This window comes from Ailuropoda melanoleuca, chromosome 10 (genome assembly GCF_002007445.2).
Source record: "Ailuropoda melanoleuca isolate Jingjing chromosome 10, ASM200744v2, whole genome shotgun sequence".
Classification (NCBI taxonomy): Eukaryota; Metazoa; Chordata; class Mammalia; order Carnivora; family Ursidae; genus Ailuropoda; species Ailuropoda melanoleuca.
This window is the reverse complement of record NC_048227.1, coordinates 19,736,135-19,757,472: the sequence shown is the minus strand read 5'-3', so window position 1 is coordinate 19,757,472 and position 21,338 is coordinate 19,736,135. Positions and strand designations below refer to the sequence as shown.

At 50.4% G+C, this 21,338-nt stretch overlaps 1 protein-coding gene across 1 annotated transcript in view; it reads left to right on the top strand.

The window, feature by feature from the left end:
- The first annotated feature begins 5,565 nt into the window (after positions 1 to 5,565).
- SLC5A11 (solute carrier family 5 member 11) overlaps positions 5,566 to 21,338 on the top strand; it is a 46,903-nt gene continuing 31,130 nt past the window's right edge. The window contains 5 exon segments of the mRNA XM_034670235.1: positions 5,566 to 5,902; positions 14,508 to 14,664; positions 16,000 to 16,071; positions 17,028 to 17,132; positions 18,592 to 18,651. Coding sequence (XP_034526126.1) covers positions 14,530 to 14,664; positions 16,000 to 16,071; positions 17,028 to 17,132; positions 18,592 to 18,651 — 372 coding nt within the window. The 5' untranslated portion in view covers positions 5,566 to 5,902; positions 14,508 to 14,529.

The following is a 21,338-nucleotide window of genomic DNA, read 5'->3' as shown; positions in this document are numbered from 1 at the left end:
AGGTTTGTGAGAACCCTGCTCTGGGAACAACAAAACCAAAGGGGGGAAAAAAAAAGAGAGAGAGAGAGAGAGTGGAGAAAAATGTACAATTTTTCGTCGTTGGATCCATCATCAAGAAAAAGGCTCGAGATTCTGAGTAAATGCAAGGCCGGCAGCCCGTGGTTTAACTCCCGGGTTGGGCGGGGAGGGGAAGGAAGCAGCCAGTGTGGACAGAGTCCCCCGGGGAGATGCTCCTCCGGGTCCGGGGATCTTGTTTTATCTTCATTTACTCCCCTGCGAGGTGGGCTTTCCACCGGGAGGAAGCCAAAGGCTCCTGAGAAGCGTAGAGACCCGCTCAGGTCTCACAGTAACTAAGTCTAAAAATGTGTCTTGCTTTACTCTTGCGTTTATTTATGGACTTGGTTTTACTGGAATTACCCGGTTTCCTCTAAACTACCCTAGTCCTGGGCTTCAAAAGCTTGCCTTACCTCAGGGCTGAAGGTTTGCCTCTTCTCAGTTGTTAGAATAAATAGCAACCTTGGCAAGTAGGAGAATGGGTGGGTGTCAGTGTTTCTAAACAGGCTGTGGAAAAACTCAGGAAGGAATCCCAACCTGGAGTTGAGGTCAGCCTGGATTCGAGTTGGAGGGGGTGTGACTCCACACCACCACGCAATTCCGTGACACCAGTGGGTGTCCTACAGTTCAGCTCAATGTTGACACTGATCTACTCGGAGACAGTGTCTGAACTCACAGGTGAAGGCTCGGACCCCTGAGACTGCCCCTCCCCGACTTCGTCGCCTGTGCTTCTGACCCACCCGCTGCAGGTGGAGATTCTGACAGCTCCCTCTGGTTCGATTGATCTGTTGGAGTGTCTCACAGAGCTCAGAGAAACATTTCACTTAGTAGATCAGCTGTTTATCATGAAAGGATCTAACCCATAGGGCAAGGCAGGGGGAAAGGGTGCAGAGCTTCTATGCCCTCTCTCTCCAGGGACCCCACCCTTCCCCAACCCCACGTGTCCAACAACTCCAAAGCTCTCCAAACCCTGTCCTTTCTGGGTTTTTTTTTTTTTTTTTTTTAAAGATTTTATTTATTTATTTGACAGAGATAGAGACAGCCAGCGAGAGGGAACACAAGCAGGGGGAGTGGGAGAGGAAGAAGCAGGCTCACAGCAGAGGAGCCTGATGTGGGGCTCAATCCCAGAACTCCGGGATCACGCCCTGAGCTGAAGGCAGACGCTTAACCGCTGTGCCACCCAGGCGCCCCTGTCCTTTCTGGGTTTTTATGAAGGCTTTATAACACAGGCACAATTGATTAAACCATTGCCGTGGGCAGTTTATACCTCCAATCCCCTCTCCCGTCTTCCCCTGAGTTCAGTGCCTGGCACGGAAGGGTCGAACGCTTTTAGGCACAGGGTCGGTTCTCCTGGCAACCAGCCCCCACCCTTCTGGGTGGGTCCAAAAGTCACCTCAATAACAGAACAAAAAGTCACTTGATCTCTCTTATCTGCTCAAAAAATTCCAAGGGCTTTAGGAGCTCCGTGCCGGAAATGGAAACGAAGTCCAAATATCTGTTATTATAAATCACAACTTCAGTATCACACAGGGTTACAAATGACCATTTTTTAATTTTTTTTGTTAACGTCAAATTACTTGCCGAACCTTATAAATCAGGTGGGGTCATGTAAAATCCAGACTTACTTTGGGATTTCTCTCTAAATATCAGGCCCTTTGGCAGTATTGGGACTGCACCGTCCTGTGGAGACAATGGGCTGGGACTAGCTCCTGGGAGGAAATATTTGGGCAAGGACCACAGCCTCCACCACCAGAGAAGCAAAGGCTGCATTCGTACAACTCCTTGTGGGCACGTGAGCTCTCCTGTTTTTGTTTTTTTAAGATTTTATTTATTTGAGAGGGGAAGAGAGTGCGCGAGCAGGACTGGGAGGAGGGGCAGAGGGAGAAGCAGACCCCCCACCGAGTAAGGAGCCCCACGTGGAACTCGATCTGAGGACCCTGGGCTCATGACCTGAGCCAAGGCACTTAACCAGCTGAGCCACCCAGATATCCTCTATCTTTCCTGTTCTTGAACCTCATAGAAATGGAATTGAAAGAGGACTTCAGGGGCGCCTGGGTGGCACAGCGGTTAAGCATCTGCCTTCAGCTCAGGGCGTGATCCCGGCGTTATGGGATCGAGCCCCACGTCAGGCTCCTCAGCTATGAGCCTGCTTCTTCCTCTCCCACTCCCCCTGCTTGTGTTCCCTCTCTCGCTGGCTGTCTCTATCTCTGTCTAATAAATAAATAAAAAATCTTAAAAAAAAAAAAAAGAAAGAGGACTTCAATGACCTCCATTTTGACCTCAAACTTTCTAATTGATTAAGTTCTTGGACACCTGGGTGGCTCAGTTGGTGAAGCATCTGCCTTCGGCTCAGGTCATGATCTCCGGGTCCTGGGATCTAAGTTCTGCATGGGGGGGTCTCTGCTCTGCAGGGAGCCTGTTTCTCCCTCTCCCTCTGCTGCTCCCCCGGCTTGCACTCTCTCTCTCTGTCAAATAAATAAAATCTTAAAAAAAAGAATTAAGTTCTTTCCAACTTATCTCTTAACTCAGGCAAAAGGCTGAGCAGGGAAAGCATCTTGTGTCTGACCTGAAACTACCCCTCGAGCAGTAAGGACCGCCCCGAGCCAGCAAGACCCCGCCTGTGATTGACCCTAAGACACTGATGACCTGACCGTCACTGCCCACCTTTGTCCCACATTTTCCCTATATAAACCTGGAAGTATTTTTCAGCACCTTGGTGATTTCTCTGCCTTTGGATTTCCTCAGCGGCGAGTGGCCGGACTGGGTCTACGCAGGACTCCGGAGCCGCACCCCTGCGCCCCGGCTCCAGGATCATAAGGTGTGTATTCCTTCTTGTCTGCCTCAGCTTCTGAGGTCCATCCATGGCGGTGCCTGCTTGTTTTCCTGTAAACCAGCAGTCTTCCTCGTCCCTTCTCCTGTGGGTGAGCCCTGAACCTATTGTGAGCAAGACCTTGGTAGGTTTGTGTACAAGTCTTCGTGGGAACGTCTCTTTTCATACCTGGGGGTGGAATTGCTGAGCCATAGAGTAGGGGTGTGTTCACCTTGGAAGTAAGAAACTTCCAAAAAGTTCTTCCGAATGGTCATACCATTGTCCGTCCTCTCCTGTCTTCACAGCACCAAGAGAGGGTAGAAAATCGGGGAAGCTGTCACAGGCGATGAACCAGGGGCCAGTGGACCACGCCTGGCCTGCACAGATGAAGAGTCATGTGAGTATACAGAATTCTGGACTTCTTTTTCTAGAACACGCAGAAGGCCTGGCCCCATTGGGCCTGGGTTCTCCACATTAGAGCTGGGTCATGACGACCCCCTTTGGCTGGGACACATGCTCTCCAGTGGGTCACAGCCCAGCCTGGCCAGCCCCACTCATGCCTGCTCTGTAAGCGCTGTGGCCCCCCCCGCCCCGCATGCCCACGTGGTCAGGGCTGGGGGAGGGTACACATTCTGTAGCACCCACTGCCTTCCTGGTACTATGGCCTGTGGCCCCACATCACAGTTGCAGGCTGTCCATTCCCTGGCCTTCTGTCTGTCCCCCTCTTCCAATCCCTGCTGTCCCTTCTGTGTGCCCGTCCCTCCAAGGCAGACCACCCCTTCTCCCCTGCTCCTGGAGGACTCTGGGTTCAGATGCAAAAGCTGCTGTTCACAGCTGGGTGACCTTGGGCAAGTTACTGGTCTCTCTCTTTTTCTTTTTTTTTAAAGATTTTATTTATTTTTTTTGAGAGAGAGAACGTTACGTATGCTTGTGAATGGGGTGGGGAGAGGCAGAGACAGAGGGAGAGAGAGAATCTCAAGGAGATTCCACGCTGAGCATGGAGCCCGACCCGGGGCTCGATCTGACGACCCTGAGATCATGACCTGAGGTGAAATCAAGAGTCAGATGCTTAACTGACTGAGCCACCCAGGTGCCCTGTTACTGGCCTGCTGCTTCGGGATTTCTTTTCCTTCGGTGCCTGGGGTTCTTGGTCCCCCCTCTTTGGAGAGCGAAGAGGTAGACCAGACAGAGTGGTGGGCAGCAGAGCAAAGTTTACTGAGCGACAGCCCAAAGCTCCCAAAGAGGGAGAGGACCCGAGGGGCTTGCCGTCACGTTTCTCAGTCTAGGGGTTCTTGGGAGGTTGGGGTCGGGCTGTTTAATCTGATTCAACCTCCATGCACCTGTCACCCAATCACGTTTTTGTCCACGTGCTCATTACCTATCAGGTAGTTGTTCACATGGGAAGGGGTGAAGGGCGCCTCCTGGAGTGGTGTTTCACAGCCTAGGAGACCTAGAGGGCGGCGGCCACCCCTGCCCTAAGGCATGGCAGCCAGCCTCAGGCCACCAGATCAGGCTCTTTGTTTAAATATCCCACTGGCTGTTGAGCAGCCCCCCAGGGCTTGGGTTAGGACGACCAAGGTCATTCCTTCCCTTTCTGGAAAGCCTAGAACAGGATGGGGGGCTTTTTCCTTTTAAGGATGGTTTTCTCTTAGGACAGGCACCCTGGCCCCTGCCTGCCTGTCTTCCAACTCTCTGTCGTTACTGTCTTTATCTGTCCTTCCTGGTCAGAGGATCTTAGAGGGTTGTTGCAAAAGATCGAGTGAGCAGGGACGCCTGGGTGGCACAGCGGTTAGGCATCTGCCTTCGGCTCAGGGCGTGACCCTGGCGTTAAGGGATCGAGCCCCACATCAGGCTCCTCCGCTATGAGCCTGCTTCTTCCTCTCCCACTCCCCCTGCTTGTGTTCCCTCTCTCGCTGGCTGTCTCTATCTCTGTTGAATAAATAAATAAATAAAATCTTAAAAAAAAAAAAAGAGTGAGCAAAGACGTGGAAAGCAGGCCCTTGGAAGGACCGAAGCCTGGCGCGTAGTCACTGTCACTGGTCTTTCTGAATCACGCCGAGTGGGGTCTGTGCACCCAGGGCCCAGCTGGGGCTACTGAGGGAGACAGGTGGGCTGGAGGTGGGGTCTGTGGCGACAGAAGGTGACCACAGCCTGCTCTAGCCAGTGGCTGCCCTGTGGCCATGTGGACCTGGGGTAGCCACATCTTCGGAATGCTCTATGAACGTGGGAAGTCAGAGTCCTGTTTCCAGTCTCCTGGTTTGTAAATGCTAGTACTTGTTTTTTTAAACAATTTTGGAATGCTCCCATGAAAGCCTTCTACTGTCCTCCATTGCCTGTCCTGGTGTCATGGGCCCCTGGCCGCGGCTTGTTCACTCCTGCCAGCTCCCTGGGGCTCCAGACGCCTGTCTTCTTTGCCCTGCCTTGGTCTGGAGCAGAAAAGGGGCAGCACAAAGCATTGGGCACTGTCCCTGCCGCTGCGGTGGTGGGGCCGTGGCTGCAAGGGCCCTCTTGGGATTTTTCCGCTGTCCCCTGCCTCCCCCGCCAGCCTCTCTCCTCCCCCTTCCCACAGCCCGTCCCAAGCCCGCCTGTCCCCAATGTGGAGGCGGGCCAGTGGAGGAGTGGGTGAGTGAAGCAGGACAGTGCAGGGCTCCTGCGGCTTCCCGGCCCCTCCCTGCCATGGGCCTCCCCCTGCCATGGGCCCCCCTCCAGGTGAGGCCCAGTTGGAGGCTGCAGGGGCGGAGCTCAGGGCCTGCTCGGAGTTCAAGTTCAAGGGTTCAGGGCTGAGCCTGACCTCTCCTCTGCCTGGGGAGATGATTCTCTTCCTCTGATCCCTGCTGCTGTGAGCTGGAATTTGGAGTTTGACCCGCAAGGAGGCTCTCCACTGTAGGCGGTGCAGGAGAGGGCGGCCACTGTCCTCTCAATCTGGCTGTGTGGGGGGAGGAGCCCAGGTGTCCCGCTTCTTGCAGCCGCCTTCTGCCTCAGAAGCCAGGGACGGGGGCCCCCCTGGGCAGGCCAGGTGAGCCCTGCATCCAGAGGAAGGTAAGATTCCCTCCCTGCACCCCGCCCAACCTGACAGCCATTCTCCAAACTTGGTTGGTCACAGAGAGGACTCCAGCTGTGAGTGGGGGGTGGTGGGGGCACAGCTCCTCTCCTTGGAGAAGGCCCGTCACACATGAGGCGCATGGAGTGTGTTTGGGGGGTGGGGGTGGGGACAGCCAGTGGCACTAGGCATGGGTCCCTGTGCTTCCACAGCCCAAGTTCAAAGACTCAGTTCACTGAGCCTCACGTTCTTATCTGTTAAAGGGGATTGTAAACCCCAGCCCAGCCCAGCCCAGCCTACAGGCGTGGCATCTCCCAAGGACCCAAAGAGATATGTGGGTGAAATATCTATGTAAACAACAGAAGGCTGGAGGGACACAGTGCTGTCACCACCACGGCCTGGCCGCTAGGTACAAGGCAAATCTGAGTTGCACTGGGACGTGCCGGGCACGTTCAGAGGGCTTCCCTTCCTGGGCCTGGTGTCATTGGACAGTCACTCCCGGAGACACAGCCACCCTAATTCACAGACAGACGGAGAGCCATCAAGAAACACGCCCGAGTTTGCACAGATCGTGAGTGGCAAAGCCGAGACTCAATCCTCACAGCCACGGGCTTACCCACAATGTCTGGTTTTCTGCTGGTGTTCCGCTGAGTGATTCTGGAGGTATGGATAAGAGAGATGCCCTCCCCAGGTCCTGGGGATAGGACTTCGGGGAGGAGGGGTCACAGTACACAAGGGTAGATAGCAAAAGCTCTGAAAAATCCCGTATTCGTTACACAGATGTGTGAGTGCTGGCTTTGGGGACACCGAGTGAGTAAGAGAGACACAGTCCCTGCCTTCAGGGAAATTCTGGTGTTGCCGGCACGGGCCGTGATGACTCGTACAAATCAGATGTGGTGTTTGATTCAACAGTGAGGGAAAGTCCTGTGTGCTGTGATGGCAGATCACAGGGATCCGATTTAGATGGAGGCTGAGAGAAAGCTCGTCTGGGGATGGGACAGGAGGGTGACATCTGAAGGACAGGGAGGAGCTGGTCAAGCCGAGGCCATAGGGAAGAGCATTCCAGGCAGAGGGAACAGAACAGCAAAGGCACGAGGAATAGGAAGAGGGCCGGTGTGTGGCGAGGGTGGGCTGCAGCAGAGCACGCGCAGTGGCCACGCTCATCTGTTGGTGACCGCATCTGATTTATGGTCAAAGATCCCCCTGGCTTCCAATCTGAGGGGGGGCGGATTGGAAGGAGGGGAGGCGGAAGGACCTTGTGCTGGTATAGACGAAAGCACTGGAGTAAAGATGAGGGAAAATGAATGGATGGATTCAGCCATGCTCAGGAAGGAGAATGGAGTGAATTAGGGGCCATTGGATTCTGGGGATCGAGAAAGAGGCACTAAACGTTTGGATGTGTGTTGGCATACTGTGGCTGCCGCCGTTCTCGGGCACATGGTAGGTGCTCACGGATACCGGATGGATGAGTGAATGAGGGAACACATGACTTCAGGCTCGCGGGTGTCTGCTACGAGTGTCAGGGTGGGCGAAGCGGCCTGTGTGTGGGATGGGGGTGTGCTGGGGTTCCCCAGCATGGTCCCCAAATTGAGCGCATTCCATTTGAGAGGCCACGTTGGCATTTGGATGCTCTATTCTCTAGGAAGTCACGAGACAAGGTCATCACTGAAGGTTGTCACCTCTGGAATTTTCCCTGCCAAGGGTGCACATGCCAGGCAGTGGTTAGGAGCTCAGGGATTAAGCCAGAGCTGGACCTGGGTTCAGTCATTTACCAGCACCATGACCTTGGGCCCAGACCTCTGCTTTGTTTTCCTCACCTGTTCAGTGGGGTTAATCCAAGACCTGACCTCTTGGGGTGCTGTGCATTTAAAATGAGATTCACATATGTAACTGGTCAGGATCTGCTGGACCACAAGGTCCAGGGTCTCTCCCCACCCCCCACTTTTTTTTTGCAACAGGGACAGGGACAGACCCAAGTATTCTAGACCTAATATGTTATATAAGGAATTCACCTAGCTCTTAACAAACCTGTGACAGGTCTGATTACTATCCCCATTCTTTTTTTTTAAGTAGGGGCATTTTTATTTTTAAAGATTTTTATTTATTTGTCAGAGAACAAGCTGTGGTGGGGCAGGGTGGCACGCAGAGGGAGAAGGAGAAGCAGGCTCACCGCTGAGCAAGGAGCCCGATGTGGGACTCGATCCCAGGACCCTGAGATCATGACCTGAGCCGAAGGCAGACACTTAACCGACTGAGCCACCCAGGCGCCCCCATGCCCATTTTGTAGATGGGGAAACTGAGCCTCAGAGTTCGTTGGCCCAAGATCACAGAACTAGTAAGAGGTAGAGCTGGGATTTGAACCAGGCAGTGTAGTTTTAAGGTCTTTACGTTTTATCCGTACACATCACTTTTGCAGAGAGTTTTTGTCTGTAATTAAAACTTGTAGTAAAGCTGTCATCTCTGGTCCCTGCAGGGCCCCTCCCTAGTATCTCTCTCTCTCTCATTCTCTGTCCCCACTAATGTGTTTGACATTCTTCGGCAAATATGCCTGCATCCTGGCAAAAATGTCGAGCTGTTTTGTGTCTTGGAATATATTTAATACACACAGATGGTTTTATGCTGTAAGTTTTGTTCTGTTTGTTGTTATTTTGTTATGAAATGTTTCGAGACGCACAAAAGTGAAAGAATAATGTTATAACCCCCCCCCACCACTGCCCATCCGTGGACACACAGGGGAGCTAGCCTAAGGAACGAGCATCCCCCCCGCCACCTGCGGCTGTGTTTCCCAGTCTTGTCCTCGCACTGGGACGTGGAAAATTTCCACATCTGCTATGGCAAATTATGTAACGGCTACAAGGAAAAGGGTGAGCCGCCGTCCCTGGGTGCTAAGCTTCCTTTGTTCTCTGGCCCATCGGTGACTGCGAGGCCAGGGTGTTCTGGGAAACAAAGGCGATGTTACAACGCCGGCTTTGTCCAAAGCCCAACTCGCCTTAACCCGGCCCTCCCACACAGAGGGTCCCTCACAGGAGGTGAAGCCGGAGCCCAGCCCCAGCTTGGCCATCCTGCAGCAGTGCAAGGGCAAAGGGCTCTCATGCATGAGGCTGCAAAGGGCTGGGGGAAAGAACCCACCAGAACGGGGACCATGTCTGCCTTGCTCACTACTTTGTCCTCTGGTCTAGCACAGAGCCTGGCACACAGCTGGTGCCTAATAAATGTGGAAAAAACCAGAAGGATGGAGGGAAGGAGTGAAGGAGGGGAGCAGATGGGAAAGGAGGGCGGGAAGAGGGGCGGGGATAAAGACAGAGCAGCCAGTATTGCGTAATGCAAAACACCTGCTGTTGAGGACCTGGGTTCGAATCCCACCTCCGGCATTTACTGTGCCCTAGAAGCAAGTGGCTAGGACCCGAACCCAGCTCACTTTCCCGTCTTCATGCCTCCCTTTCCCACCTGGAAGGGCACTGGTAACCGTGTCTGCCTCACCAGGCTGAGCAGCTGCACTAAGGGGACAGCTGTGAAGCGGGTCCCATGACCGGCACTTGCACAGTGCTCGCGATGTGCCGAGAAGGGGCGCATTAGCCTGTGAGCGTACGGCCGAAGCGGCAGCACTGAGGTTCCCAGCTTCTCTGGTCTCCGCTCCTGTTCCTGCCGTGCAGAAGGGCCGGTCCCTCCCGGCCCCTGGCAGGGCCCCCACCTCCCTGGGACTCAGGAAGAGCCTGGAGCCGGTGCCAGCCTGCCCAGGGCTGTGATGAGTAAGTTGTTTATCTGCTCCCACCGCCCTCGGTGCCTGGCGGGCAGAGGCGTGCAAGGGGCAGCTGGGGGAGGGGCTGGCCCGCCCAGCAGCCCACTGCCCGCCCCTCTTTCCTCCCTTTCAGACCTGCTGGGTTCTAGAAAATCTACCCTACTCCCCAGCTCAAGCATCTGTCTCCATCTTGAACTGCTTCCCAAGCTCTTAGCCCTCACCTTCTCCAAAGCCCCTGGATTTGGAAGCAGCAGGTAAAAACACAGGCTGTGAAACCCTACAAATATGGGTTCAAGCCCTGGCTTTGGACATGATGCTAAACTTCCCAGAGCCACTTTCCTCCCCTCGCCTGTAATGGGCAGTAAAACTACATAGTAGGGCTTTCACCCCTGAGATAACCCGATGGACCATCTAGCCCCCTCCTCCCCAAGCCTCCAGAATGTGCCTTTCCCTCCTTTATTATTAATTTTTAAAGATTTCATTTTAGAGAGCATGTGAAGGGAAAGGGACAGAAGGCGAGAGAGAGAATCTCAAGCAGACTGTGCACGGAGTGCAGAGCGTGTCGCGGGGCCTGATCTCTTGACCCTGAAATGATTTGAGCCAAAACCAAGAGTCGGATGCTCAACCGACTGAGCCACCCAGCTGCCCCTTTCCTTCCTGGGTCTCTGTTCCCACCCTGGAAACTGCAGCCACCTTCCCACTTTCTTGCGCAAAGGCTTTGCAAGTGTCTGGTTCAGTTGGATTCATCTGGAGCAGGTTATTACCCCATTTCGCAGGTGACAATGATCCTAAAACCTAGACTGAGGTGTGAGGGGAATCCTGGCTTCTGCTTCTTCAGGGCACAATAAGTGTCTGAGCTGGGTGTGCCCAGTAGCGGCCATCTCCCGTCTCTCCCTCCCTCTCCCTCTCTGCTGTCTTTCCTCTCCGTCAATGCAGTGGGACCCTGGTTGCTAGGGTCCTCCCTTCCGGGGAGAGGGTCACCATGTCCAAGGTCTGAGCAGCCCTGAGCACTCTTCCAGCAGAACAAGGTGCAGCCCCGGGGAGAAGGCTGGAGCTACACTTGGCAGGGGAAGAGAACTGAAGGTCCTGGAGCGCCCCTCTGAGGCATCTTGTCTAAGTGAACGTCCAGCTGCCTTGTTAGGACAATAAGACAACTCCTTGCAGCGATGTAGTTAAACATCCTACAGTGCCCAGGATAGCCTTCCCACCCCATAACAGAATTATCCGGCCCAAAATGTCAATAGTTTTGGAGTTGAGAGGCTTACTCTAAAAACAAGGAACATCCCGCCCGGGTAATCAGGTCGTTCTGTCTGTGGTCATCTCTGATCAGAAGCAAGAAATTATTCCCTAATCCTTATTGCCCTGTCGACTAAGCACCAAGCCCTACTGATTTCTTTTTAAAAATTTTATTTATTTATTTGTCAGAGAGAGCACACACAAGCGGGGGAGCGTCAGGCAGAGGGAGAAGCAGGCTCCCTGCAGAGCAAGGATCCCAAGACCCTGGGATCATGACCTGAGCCGAAAGCAGACGCTTAACCCACTGAGCCACCCAGGCGCCCTGGACTTTTGCATGACATTTAAAATCATTGGGGGGCCTGGCTGGCTCAGTCGGTAGAGCATCTGACTCTTGATCTCAGGGTCGTGAGTTCAAGCCCCGCATTGGGCAGGGAACCGCCTTAGAAGATAATGAAATCAGATAGTATGCTCACAAATGTAAGCATTTTGGTGTATACACACTTGGCCCTTGAACAACATGGGTTTGAACTGCACGGGTCCACTTACACGTGGTGTGTTTGGTTTTTGTTTTTTTTAATAACTACAGTGCAGTGCAGTAAATGTACTTTCTCATTTTTAAAAATATTTTCTCTACCTTTATTGTAAGAATACAGTATATAGTACATATAACGTACAAAATATGTGTTAATCAACTGTTATTAGTAAGGCTTCTGGTCAACAGTAGCCTATTTGTAGTGAAATTGGGGGGAGTCAAAAGTTACATGTGGATTTTCGGCTGCACGGGGCGGGGGGCGGTCAGCGCCCCTAACCCCCATGTTGGTCAAGGGTCGACTGTTAAGTTTCTTTTTTTTTTTTCTTTTTTAAGATTTTATTTATTTATTCGACAGAGATAGAGCCAGCCAGCGAGAGAGGGAACACAAGCAGGGGGAGTGGGAGAGGAAGAAGCAGGCTCATAGCAGAGGAGCCTGATGTGGGGCTCGATCCCAGAACGCTGGGATCACGCCCTGAGCCGAAGGCAGACGCTTAACCACTGTGCCACCCAGGCGCCCCGACTGTTAAGTGTCTGTGCTGGTGTTCCTTTGCAGATCCACTTTTTATTCTGAATTTGGGGAATAAAATGGCTTCTGACTTCCTTATTTCTCTTAAATTAGAAACTTACGCAGCATGGTAGGTACACATGTCTGACTGCCTCTTAGGGTCTGCTCACAGAGTGAGGCAGAGCACAATCACATGTTGATGTAGTCATCATTTTATCATTAATTGGTTTCCCTTTATTTTTCTTGGAGTTAGAGCATTGACTTCAAAAATTACTTATTTACTTAATTTTTTTGAAGATTTTTTTAATTTATTTGAGAGAGAGAGATTGAGAGAATGAATGGGAGGAGGGGCAGAGGGCGAATCAGACCCCCTGCTGAGTGGGGGGCCCTATGCGGTACTCGAACCCTAGACCCCGGGATCATGACCTGAGCCACCCAGGCACCCTGCTTGTTTACTTTAGAGAAAGAGAAAAAGAGTGGGGAGAGGCAGAGGGAGAGGGAGAATCTTAAGCAGGCTCCACACCCAGCATGGAGCCTGATGTGGGGCTTGATCTCACAACCCTGAGATCATGACCTGAGCCAAAATCAAGAGTCAGACGCTTAACCGACTTAAGCCACCAGGCACCCCAGAATCTGGTGGTTTAACAACTGTGACATGCTTACTCACACCTCAGTGTGTACATGCTATTGTCTTGGACTGGAATGCTCCCCTGTCCCTGCTCATACATCTAGAACCACTAGCTCATTCTTCAGAACTCAGCTTATATTCTACTGTTTGGATCTCTTCGTTGACAGTGAGGTGGTCTTTACCTCACTCACTGCATCTTGTAGACAATCCTATTAATCATGATAATAGAATTTATGGGGTACTGTGCAAGCAAGTACAAGCAGCCTTTCATAGGTAGGAGCTCACCGCAGTCTCTCAATACACACCCTTATTGCCCATTTAGAGAATTTGTCCCGGTTCTCAGGACTGCTCAGTGGTGAAGCCAGCTCTGTGGCTTCTAAGCTCCAATCCTTAACACATCTGCCTCTAAGCACCTCTCCTACATGGAACATCTTTGTGTTATCTGATGAGGGAATTTCCCCATTACTGGGCTCCCCGTTGTAGAGGTCAGGGACTGAGTGTTTTCATTCCCAAACCCCCAGAGTGGAGTCATGCAGTAACACAGGAATAAGTCAATGGCCAAACCACATTGGTCAAAAAATCACCCTTGGGAATTTTATTAGTTTCCAGTTACCAGCAACGCAGCACCTTGAAACAGTGCAGGGTTATTATCTTAAAGTTCTGGAAGTCAGAAGTTCTAAGTGGGTCTCACTGAGCTAACATCAAGGTGACAGCAGGGCCGAATTCCTTTTGGATGCTCTCCGGTGGAATGCATTAATTTGTGTTTCTAGAAGCTGCCTGCGTTCCTTGGGTTGTGGTCCCTATTTTTCGATCTTCAAAGCCAGCAACATTTGGCCAAATCCTTCTCGCACTCTCATCTCTGGTTCTCTCTTCTGATTCCCTTTCACTTTTAAGGACCCTTATGGTTGCAATGGGCTCACTCAGATAATGCAGGGGAAATCTGCAAATTTAATTGTCCTCTGGCCATGTGACTTAACGTATTCACAGGTTCTGGGGATTAGAATGTACACATCTTTTTTTTTTTAAAGATTTTATTTATTTATTCGACAGAGATAGAGACAGCCAGCGAGAGAGGGAACACAAGCAGGGGGAGTGGGAGAGGAGGAAACAGGCTCATATCGGAGGAGTCTGACGTGGGGCTCGATCCCATAACGCCGGGATCACGCCCTGAGCCGAAGGCAGACGCTTAACCGCTGTGCCACCCAGGCGCCCCAGAATGTACACATCTTGAGGGGGACATTTGTCTGTCCACCACAGAAATCCCTTAAATTCCACACAAGTGCAGGATACTGAGAAACAGCTTAGGATAGTGGTTAAAGTATGGATTCTGGAGTAAGATCGTTTGCCTTCGGATCCCAGCTCTGCTGCTTGAGCTGTAGTACCTTAAGCAAGTTACTTAACTTCCCTGTGCCTCAGTTTTACCATCTGTAAAATGGGAATGATGACAGTAGTGCTCACTCACAGTAAACACTTAGAATGATGCCCAGCTATAGATATCACTAAATATGTGCGATTTTATGGGCCATCCATCATTCGAAGGAACAAGATCTAGTGTCTAGCTGACCTTCGGACAGAATTGTCAGCTTGACCTTCACCCAGCTCAGAGGTTCCTCAGAAACGAGGAGTAACTCGGGTGTCTTGCTTTACTCACACTCCTGGAGTGGGAAACCATCTCTACTATTCATGCTGTTTGTTCTTTTTAATATTTTGCCAAGTGAGTGGCTAAATTGCTAAAAATCAGCAGTTGGTTTGATGTGACTTCACTGTAAGTATTAGCTGAATGAATGAGTGAACGGACGGAAGGACAGATGGGTGGGTGGCTGTGCCTTCCTGGGGAACGTGTCCCCACAACACATCCATCCACGGTTGTCCTCTCATTCGGGTGCTCCGAGGAGACAGCCACGGGGAGGGTGAGAAAATCGCCTCTGGTTCCAGCATCTGATACGCGTTTGCACTTTCTGCAGGATTGAGCGTTTGCTCAGGACCATGGAGAGCAGCTCCAGCAGCCCTCTGCCCACCCAGTCAGAGCCCCTGGAGGCTTTTCCCCAGAGGAACCTGGAGCCAGGTGACATCGCTGTGCTGGTTCTGTACTTCCTCTTTGTCCTGGCTGTGGGACTGTGGGTAAGCCAGGGGAAGGGAGGCAGGGGAAGAAACTCATCCGAGGTCATCAAGCAGTCCGAGCGTGACACTTGTAAAAATGGACTGAATGTGGATCCTCTATCAGGTGCTGTCTTAAGCACTTGCATTTATGTTACCCCCATGTACTTTGCACAGATGTCTACGAAGAAGACATTCCTACTGTGCCCATTTTATAGGTAAGGAAACTGAGGCTCAAAAATGTAAGCTACTTATATGTTCGTAAGTTTAGCAGAGCTGGAGTTAGAATCCATATTTCCTTCACTGTGAAGGTCATGTTCTTTTTTCTTCTTTAAAGGAGGTTTTGTTTTTGTTTTGTTTTTTTAAAGGCAATACAGCCTCATGGTTGAAAAATAAAAGCAACTAAAATGACATACAGTGAAAAGTCTCACTACTGCCCTTCCCTCCACAGGTAACTACTGTTGCTAACTTGTTCACCCATTAGTTTGAGTTTCCTTATGGAAATGCAAGCAAATATCATCGTGTGTATTTGCCTCTTTCTTAAATAGGAAGTAGCTTATTATACACATTGTTGTTTTACCTTGCAGTTTTTCACCTATTGTGGTCTCTTAGCTATCTTTTCATATCAGTACATTGATGCTTCCTCAACGCCTTAAAAATCGCACAGGGTTCCATGAGGTGATTGTACTGTGATTTATTTAGCCTATCTTCTGCTGAGGCTTATTGGGATAGCTTCCTATCTCTTACTGTTGCAAACTATGTCGCAGTCAGCAAATCTGGTACACTCTGTATTTTGGACGTGTGCAGCTGTAATGTAGGATAAAGTCCTCCAACGTATGAAGTTGTCAGACTGAAGGATCTAGGAGTCTGTAATCCTTCAGACCTGGGTCTGAATTCCCAGCCCTTCCACTGTCTAGAAATAATGGCACGAGATAAGTAACTTCGCTTCTGAGCCTCAGTTTCTTCATCTGTTAGATTGGTTGGTAGGGATTAACATGAGATGACGCGCTCTGTGATGCTTAGCCTAGTGTCTGCGGCTGTGCCGCTGTGACGCTGTGCGGCGCTAACACTCAGTAAACCGTGCCCATCATGAGCTCTCCTAGATAAGCCATTGGTTGAAAACTCAAGCACGTAGGTGAGCTGTAAGTATGCAAAGCAGGGAGTGGCAGGGGTTGTATTGACCTGAAGAATTTATGTCTCCTCTAAAGCATTCAAATTAAAATCTTAAACCATGGGTTTAAAAAAAAAAAACCTAAACTACACTTGATGTGCAAATCCTGCTGGACTCGTGGTTGGTAATCCGCAGCTCCGGCGCTCTGGGAAGCCTCTGATTGTTCCCTGCCCTCTTCTTTGTTTCAGTCCACAGTGAAGACCAAGAGAGACACAGTGAAAGGCTACTTCCTAGCTGGAGGGGACATGGTGTGGTGGCCAGTAAGTGATCTTTGGTTCAGTTAAAGTTACTTCTCAAAGATTCTTCGAGGGCGGACGTTCTGTTTAGCCTTTGGTCTTGCAGGACTCTGGTTGTACGTTGTGTGGAAGTCATCGTGTAGAGAAGGCTTAGCTCCAATGCAAATGCGTTTGAACAAAAAGGATTCTCTGTTCACCTAAGGGAGAAACCTAGTTAGGCTGGTTTCAGGGATGGCTGAGGGCAGGGGCTCAAGTGATGTCACTAGGACCTGGTTTCCCTCCCTCCCTCCCTCCTTTCCTTCTTGTCTTCCTTCCACCTGTCCATATCAACTTCTCTTCTTCTGGATGGGCAGTATTCCCAAACAGGGAGTAACCAAGAGAATGCAGGCCTCAGTGAGAGAAACTAGCTAGGATTTAGTAACAGAGATGGTGTCCCAGTTCCAGAGTCCCAGGAGAGAAAATGTAATTGATGCAGCTTGGGCCAGGTGCCCAGAGCTGTCTGGTCCAATTGGTTGAGACCAGGGATTAGGGTCATTGAGTATAGGCTTGGCCACTTAGTGTTCTACCAGAAAGAGGGCTATCTGCTTTGCTAAGTTAGAAGCAGAACTGGAATAGAACACAGGCTTCCTCATTCTTATTATGAAGCACCTTCCACAAGAACTGTCATCCTTTCCCCTGGGGATGCTGCATACAGTTGTTTATGTTGTGCACTGCACAACCCTGTGGCACACAATTCATGTTAGCCATCAAAAATATACATATTTATTAGGCCAGTTTCTGATTGATGGAAGTAAAAGAGTCTTGGAGAAGAAGACTCTTTTTCTAATTTGAAAAAAAAGGTACCAGATAGTCTAGGGATGGTCCTGCCTTCTCTACTTCTCCTTCTGTCTTGGTCCCTCTGGAGCATGGGAGGAACTGGGGGTGGGGAGAAGGTACCATAGACCATCGATCCGAGATATGACTTGTCCGTCTGCCCACAGGTGGGTGCATCCTTGTTTGCCAGCAATGTGGGAAGTGGACATTTTGTTGGCCTGGCAGGGTCAGGTGCTGCTGTGGGCCTTTCTGTCACTGCTTACGAATTGAATGTAAGTATTTTACCAGGCGGGTACAGCTCACCCTTTGCCTACTAGGTAGATCCTGGGGCACAGTGTGAGTGCCCCGCACTTTCGTTTATTAATTTTTGTTTAAGATTTTATTTATTTTCGAGAGAGAGAGCGAGAGAGGGAGCACGAGTCTGGGGAAGGGCAGAGGGAGAGAATCCCAAGCAGTCTCTGTTGCTGAGGGCGGAGCCCAAGGCAGGCCCGATTCCCCGACCCCCAAGATCATGACCTGAGCTGAAACCAAGAGTCAGAAGCTCAACCCAACGAGCCACCCAGGGGCCCCTAACCCGTACTTCTTATTTGTTTTTTTTAAGAGTTTTTTTATTTATTTGACAGAGATAGACATAGCCAGCAAGAGAGGGAACACAAGCAGGGGGAGTGGGAGAGGAAGAAGCAGGCTCATAGCAGAGGAGCCTGATGTGGGACTCGATCCCATAACGCCGGATCACGCCCTGAGCCGAAGGCAGACGCTTAACCGCTGTGCCACCCAGGCGCCCCTAACCTGTACTTTTTAAAAAGAGTTGTACTTCGTGAGAAAACAAACAAGCACCAAAGACGCTCCTGGTCAGCAAAAATCAGTTTGATCTGCAAGCTTCGGGCTCGTCTGGGTTTGCTTGATCCTGGCCCAGAAAGCCGGGACCCCCAAAAAACCAATATGTGGGATAAGAGGGCTCGGAATCTCTCCTTTGTGGATGCAGCAGCAGTTGTCATGGGGCCCGAGGGCAGTTCTGTGTATTAGATATCAGTTGGCCATCACAAAAATGTAGTTCTGTGGTTTGGTGGTTCTTGACCTTTCTGCCACCCCACAGATACCCCAGACATAGGACACACTGTCCCGGGTAGCAAGGCTCATGTAAGGTATGATTTTCACTGAGGAGGGGGCATGCACTCTTCATAGTGTTTCATCTTCGTAGTGATTTAATTTTTTTTAAAACAAGCTGTATTTATTTATTTATTTATTTATTTATTTATTTATTTATTTTTAAGTCCTCTCCGCGCCCTGCGTGGGGCTCGATCTCACAATCCCGAGTTCGAGAGTGATTCACTCCACCCACTGAGCTGGCCAGCCGCCCCCTTAGTGACAAGCATTTTTAAAGGGCTCATTCTGTGCTGCAGACTTAAGTACGTTACGCACATCACCGTATGATGGGGTTCACTTAGCAGCCCATCCTGGCTCAACGAGGCAGGGCCCATGGCTGGATGAAGGGGGACGACACGAGGTTTGGGGGCCACTGAATGAGGAGTCACAGGAAAGCTTCTATTTCCACGCTTCTCTCCTTCATCTCCTTCTCCCATTTCAACGTGGGAATATGATGGCCCCGGGAGGATGAGGTACCGAACCTGAGATGGAGCCAGGCCAGAGCACCTCCAGGTACAGAGGGAAATGCAAGTCAGCACCTTGATGTGGGTGGGAGCTGAGTCCTGACTCTGTTTTCTCGGGCAGGGCCTGTTCTCTGTGTTGATGTTGGCCTGGATCTTCCTCCCCATCTACATCGCTGGTCAGGTGAGTCGGGGTGCTCTGGGGTGGAGACACCCTTTGGGAGGATCACCCTTGTGTTCCCTCCCTCCCCCCTGAGGATATCCGTTAGCCAGTCCCTGGGAGCTCTCCCAAATAGTGAGGGACGCTGCACCGGTGAGACGGGGGAGCCCCCTCCTTAGCAGCTCCCACCTGCTGACCCATGACGAAGGGGCAGGCAGGCTTTCAGGAAGAAACAGGAACTCACAGATATTCTTTTTTTCCAGCGCCAATATGAGACTCACAGTGTCTTTTAAATGTTTAAGCCATAATAGGTTTACTGCTTTTCCTCCTTTGCGCACAAAACTGTACAAACGGAGTTATTTCTGGCAGATGTGAAGGTCAGCATTTTTGTTCCCAAATGACACTGCTGTAGACTTTTTGAAAAAGCATTTTAAAAAATCATTTCTGATCCGACAGCTTTACAGCAGTCCTCCTCTCTAGACTTCATTCTGTCTTAAGGGTCCTACAGGATACAGTATACAGGATCGTACTGTCCCAGCCTGGTCTTCGTAAAGCAAGAACTGATTTTCACTTTTCATTATGGCAGTTAAAAAAATACACAAAGTAGGGAAAGCTTCTGAGTGATAAAAGGAATCATTTAAAAAAAATCACTTTGTGCCAGATGTAGTGTGATCCTGTGTAAAGGGCAGGGGAACATGGATAAATAATCTTGCTTGGAGATAATACGGAATCTAAATACAATAAGCAAGGCCTTTGGTGGGTGGCTGGCCTGGGTCTGTCCACCCCCACCTGTGACTAGCTCCCATGTGGGCAAAATATCTGCAGTATAACAACACTGGACTGGAACCGAGGTTCTCCGGGCCAAAGCATCAATAACTATGTATCAGTACCTCCTATGGAAAGGGGTAAAGATCGGTGGAGACGCAGGTCATTTCCTAGGTAGGGCAGCCAGCCATTCTCAGCCACTTTCTCTGGCACGGAGAAGGTAAGGTCATCTGCAGACCGTGAGGAAGGAATTCAGGGGGCTGGAGGTTGAGAAGAAGCAGGAAGACTTGAAATGACAGCTGTGGTTGTTTCTAATAGGAAAACGTGGGAGCTGGGTTGCCCGGGTGGCTCAGTCGATTGAGCATCTGCCTGGGGCTCAGGTCATGATTCCAAGGTCCTGGGATCGAGTCCTGCATCGGGCTTCCTGTGGGGAGTCTGCTTCTCCCTCTGCCTGCTGCTCCCCTTGCTTGTGCTCTGTTTGTCTCTCTCTCTGACAAATGAATAAAAAAAAAATATATGGGAGCAGCCGTGATGTCCATCAATAGGGGAGTGGGCATCCACACTACGGGCTGTCATGCCGGGAAAAGGGACCAAGTCAGTAGATGGCTGGAAGAGGATCTCCAAGCGCACTGTTCAATGCAAAATTCCTAGGACCTAGATGTTCTTTGGACAGCATCATACAAGTATTCAGAGGAGAGATTCAGCCCATAACTAGGTAAGAAAGGTCAATGCCAAGAAAAGGTAAAAAGCTATCCGCTCCGTTTTTATTGGGAAATAAACACACACACAAAAATGATAAAACAAAAAAAAGTGATAAAACACAAATGTGCCGCTTAACAAACTGTTGCAAAATAAACACCCAGATTCAGACATAAAACATAACCTTCCCCATGTGTCTTTTGCAGGTGACGATGCTTTCTTTTCTCCTTGATGTTCATCGTACTCACTTCCTTGCTTTGCTTTGCGGGTTTCATTCTGTGTAGCTAAACAGTATGGTTTCATTTTACTTTTGAAAAGAAAATGTATATGAATGGAATCAGGGTAACCTATTCTTTCATTGCGTGCAGCTGGTGTGTTAATTTTCTTTGCTACATAGTATTCTGTAGTGTGACTACACCCCAGGGTACTTGTCCATTCTTGTGTTTGTGGGCTTCAGGTTGTCCCCGTGTGGGGCTGTGATGGATGACGCTTTGCGAACATACTGTACAGGTGTCCCGAGCCCATAAAAGGGGTTCACGGAGACTATCTATGAGTGGAATTTTGGGGCTATTGCCTGTGTTCATCTGGCTTTATTAGATGCTGCCAAAATTTCCCCCAGATACTTCTGTCAGTCTCTACTCCTACCAGCAGTGTCTGCAAATTCCCTTTGCTCCGTTGCTCCACATCCTCGCCAACACGGGGTATTTTCCAACTAAATCCTTGGTAATCTGGAGGGCACATGGTTGTATCTCACTGTGCTTTCTTTTCTTATTTTTATTTAAGATTTTATTTATTTGCCAGAGACAGAGAGAGAGAGGGAGTGAGCGCACAGGCAGGGGGAGCTGCAGGCAGAGGGAGACGCAGGCTCCCCACTAAGCAAGGAGCCTGATGCAGGATTTGATCCCAGGACCCTGGGATCATGACCTGAGCTGAAGGCAGACACTTAACTGACTGAGCCACACAGGCATCCCCCCTCTTTTTTTTTAATGATTTTTTTATTATATTATGTTAATCACCATACAGTACATCCCCGGATTCCGATGTAAAGTTCGATGCTTCATTAGTTGCGTATAACACCCAGTGCACCATGCAATACGTGCCCTCCTTACTACCCATCACCAGTCTATCCCATTCCCCCACCCCCTCCCCTCTGAAGTCTTCAGTTTGTTTCTCATAGTCCATAGTCTCTCATGTTTCATTCCCCCTTCTGATTACCCCCCCTTTCTTTATCCCTTTCTTCCCCTACC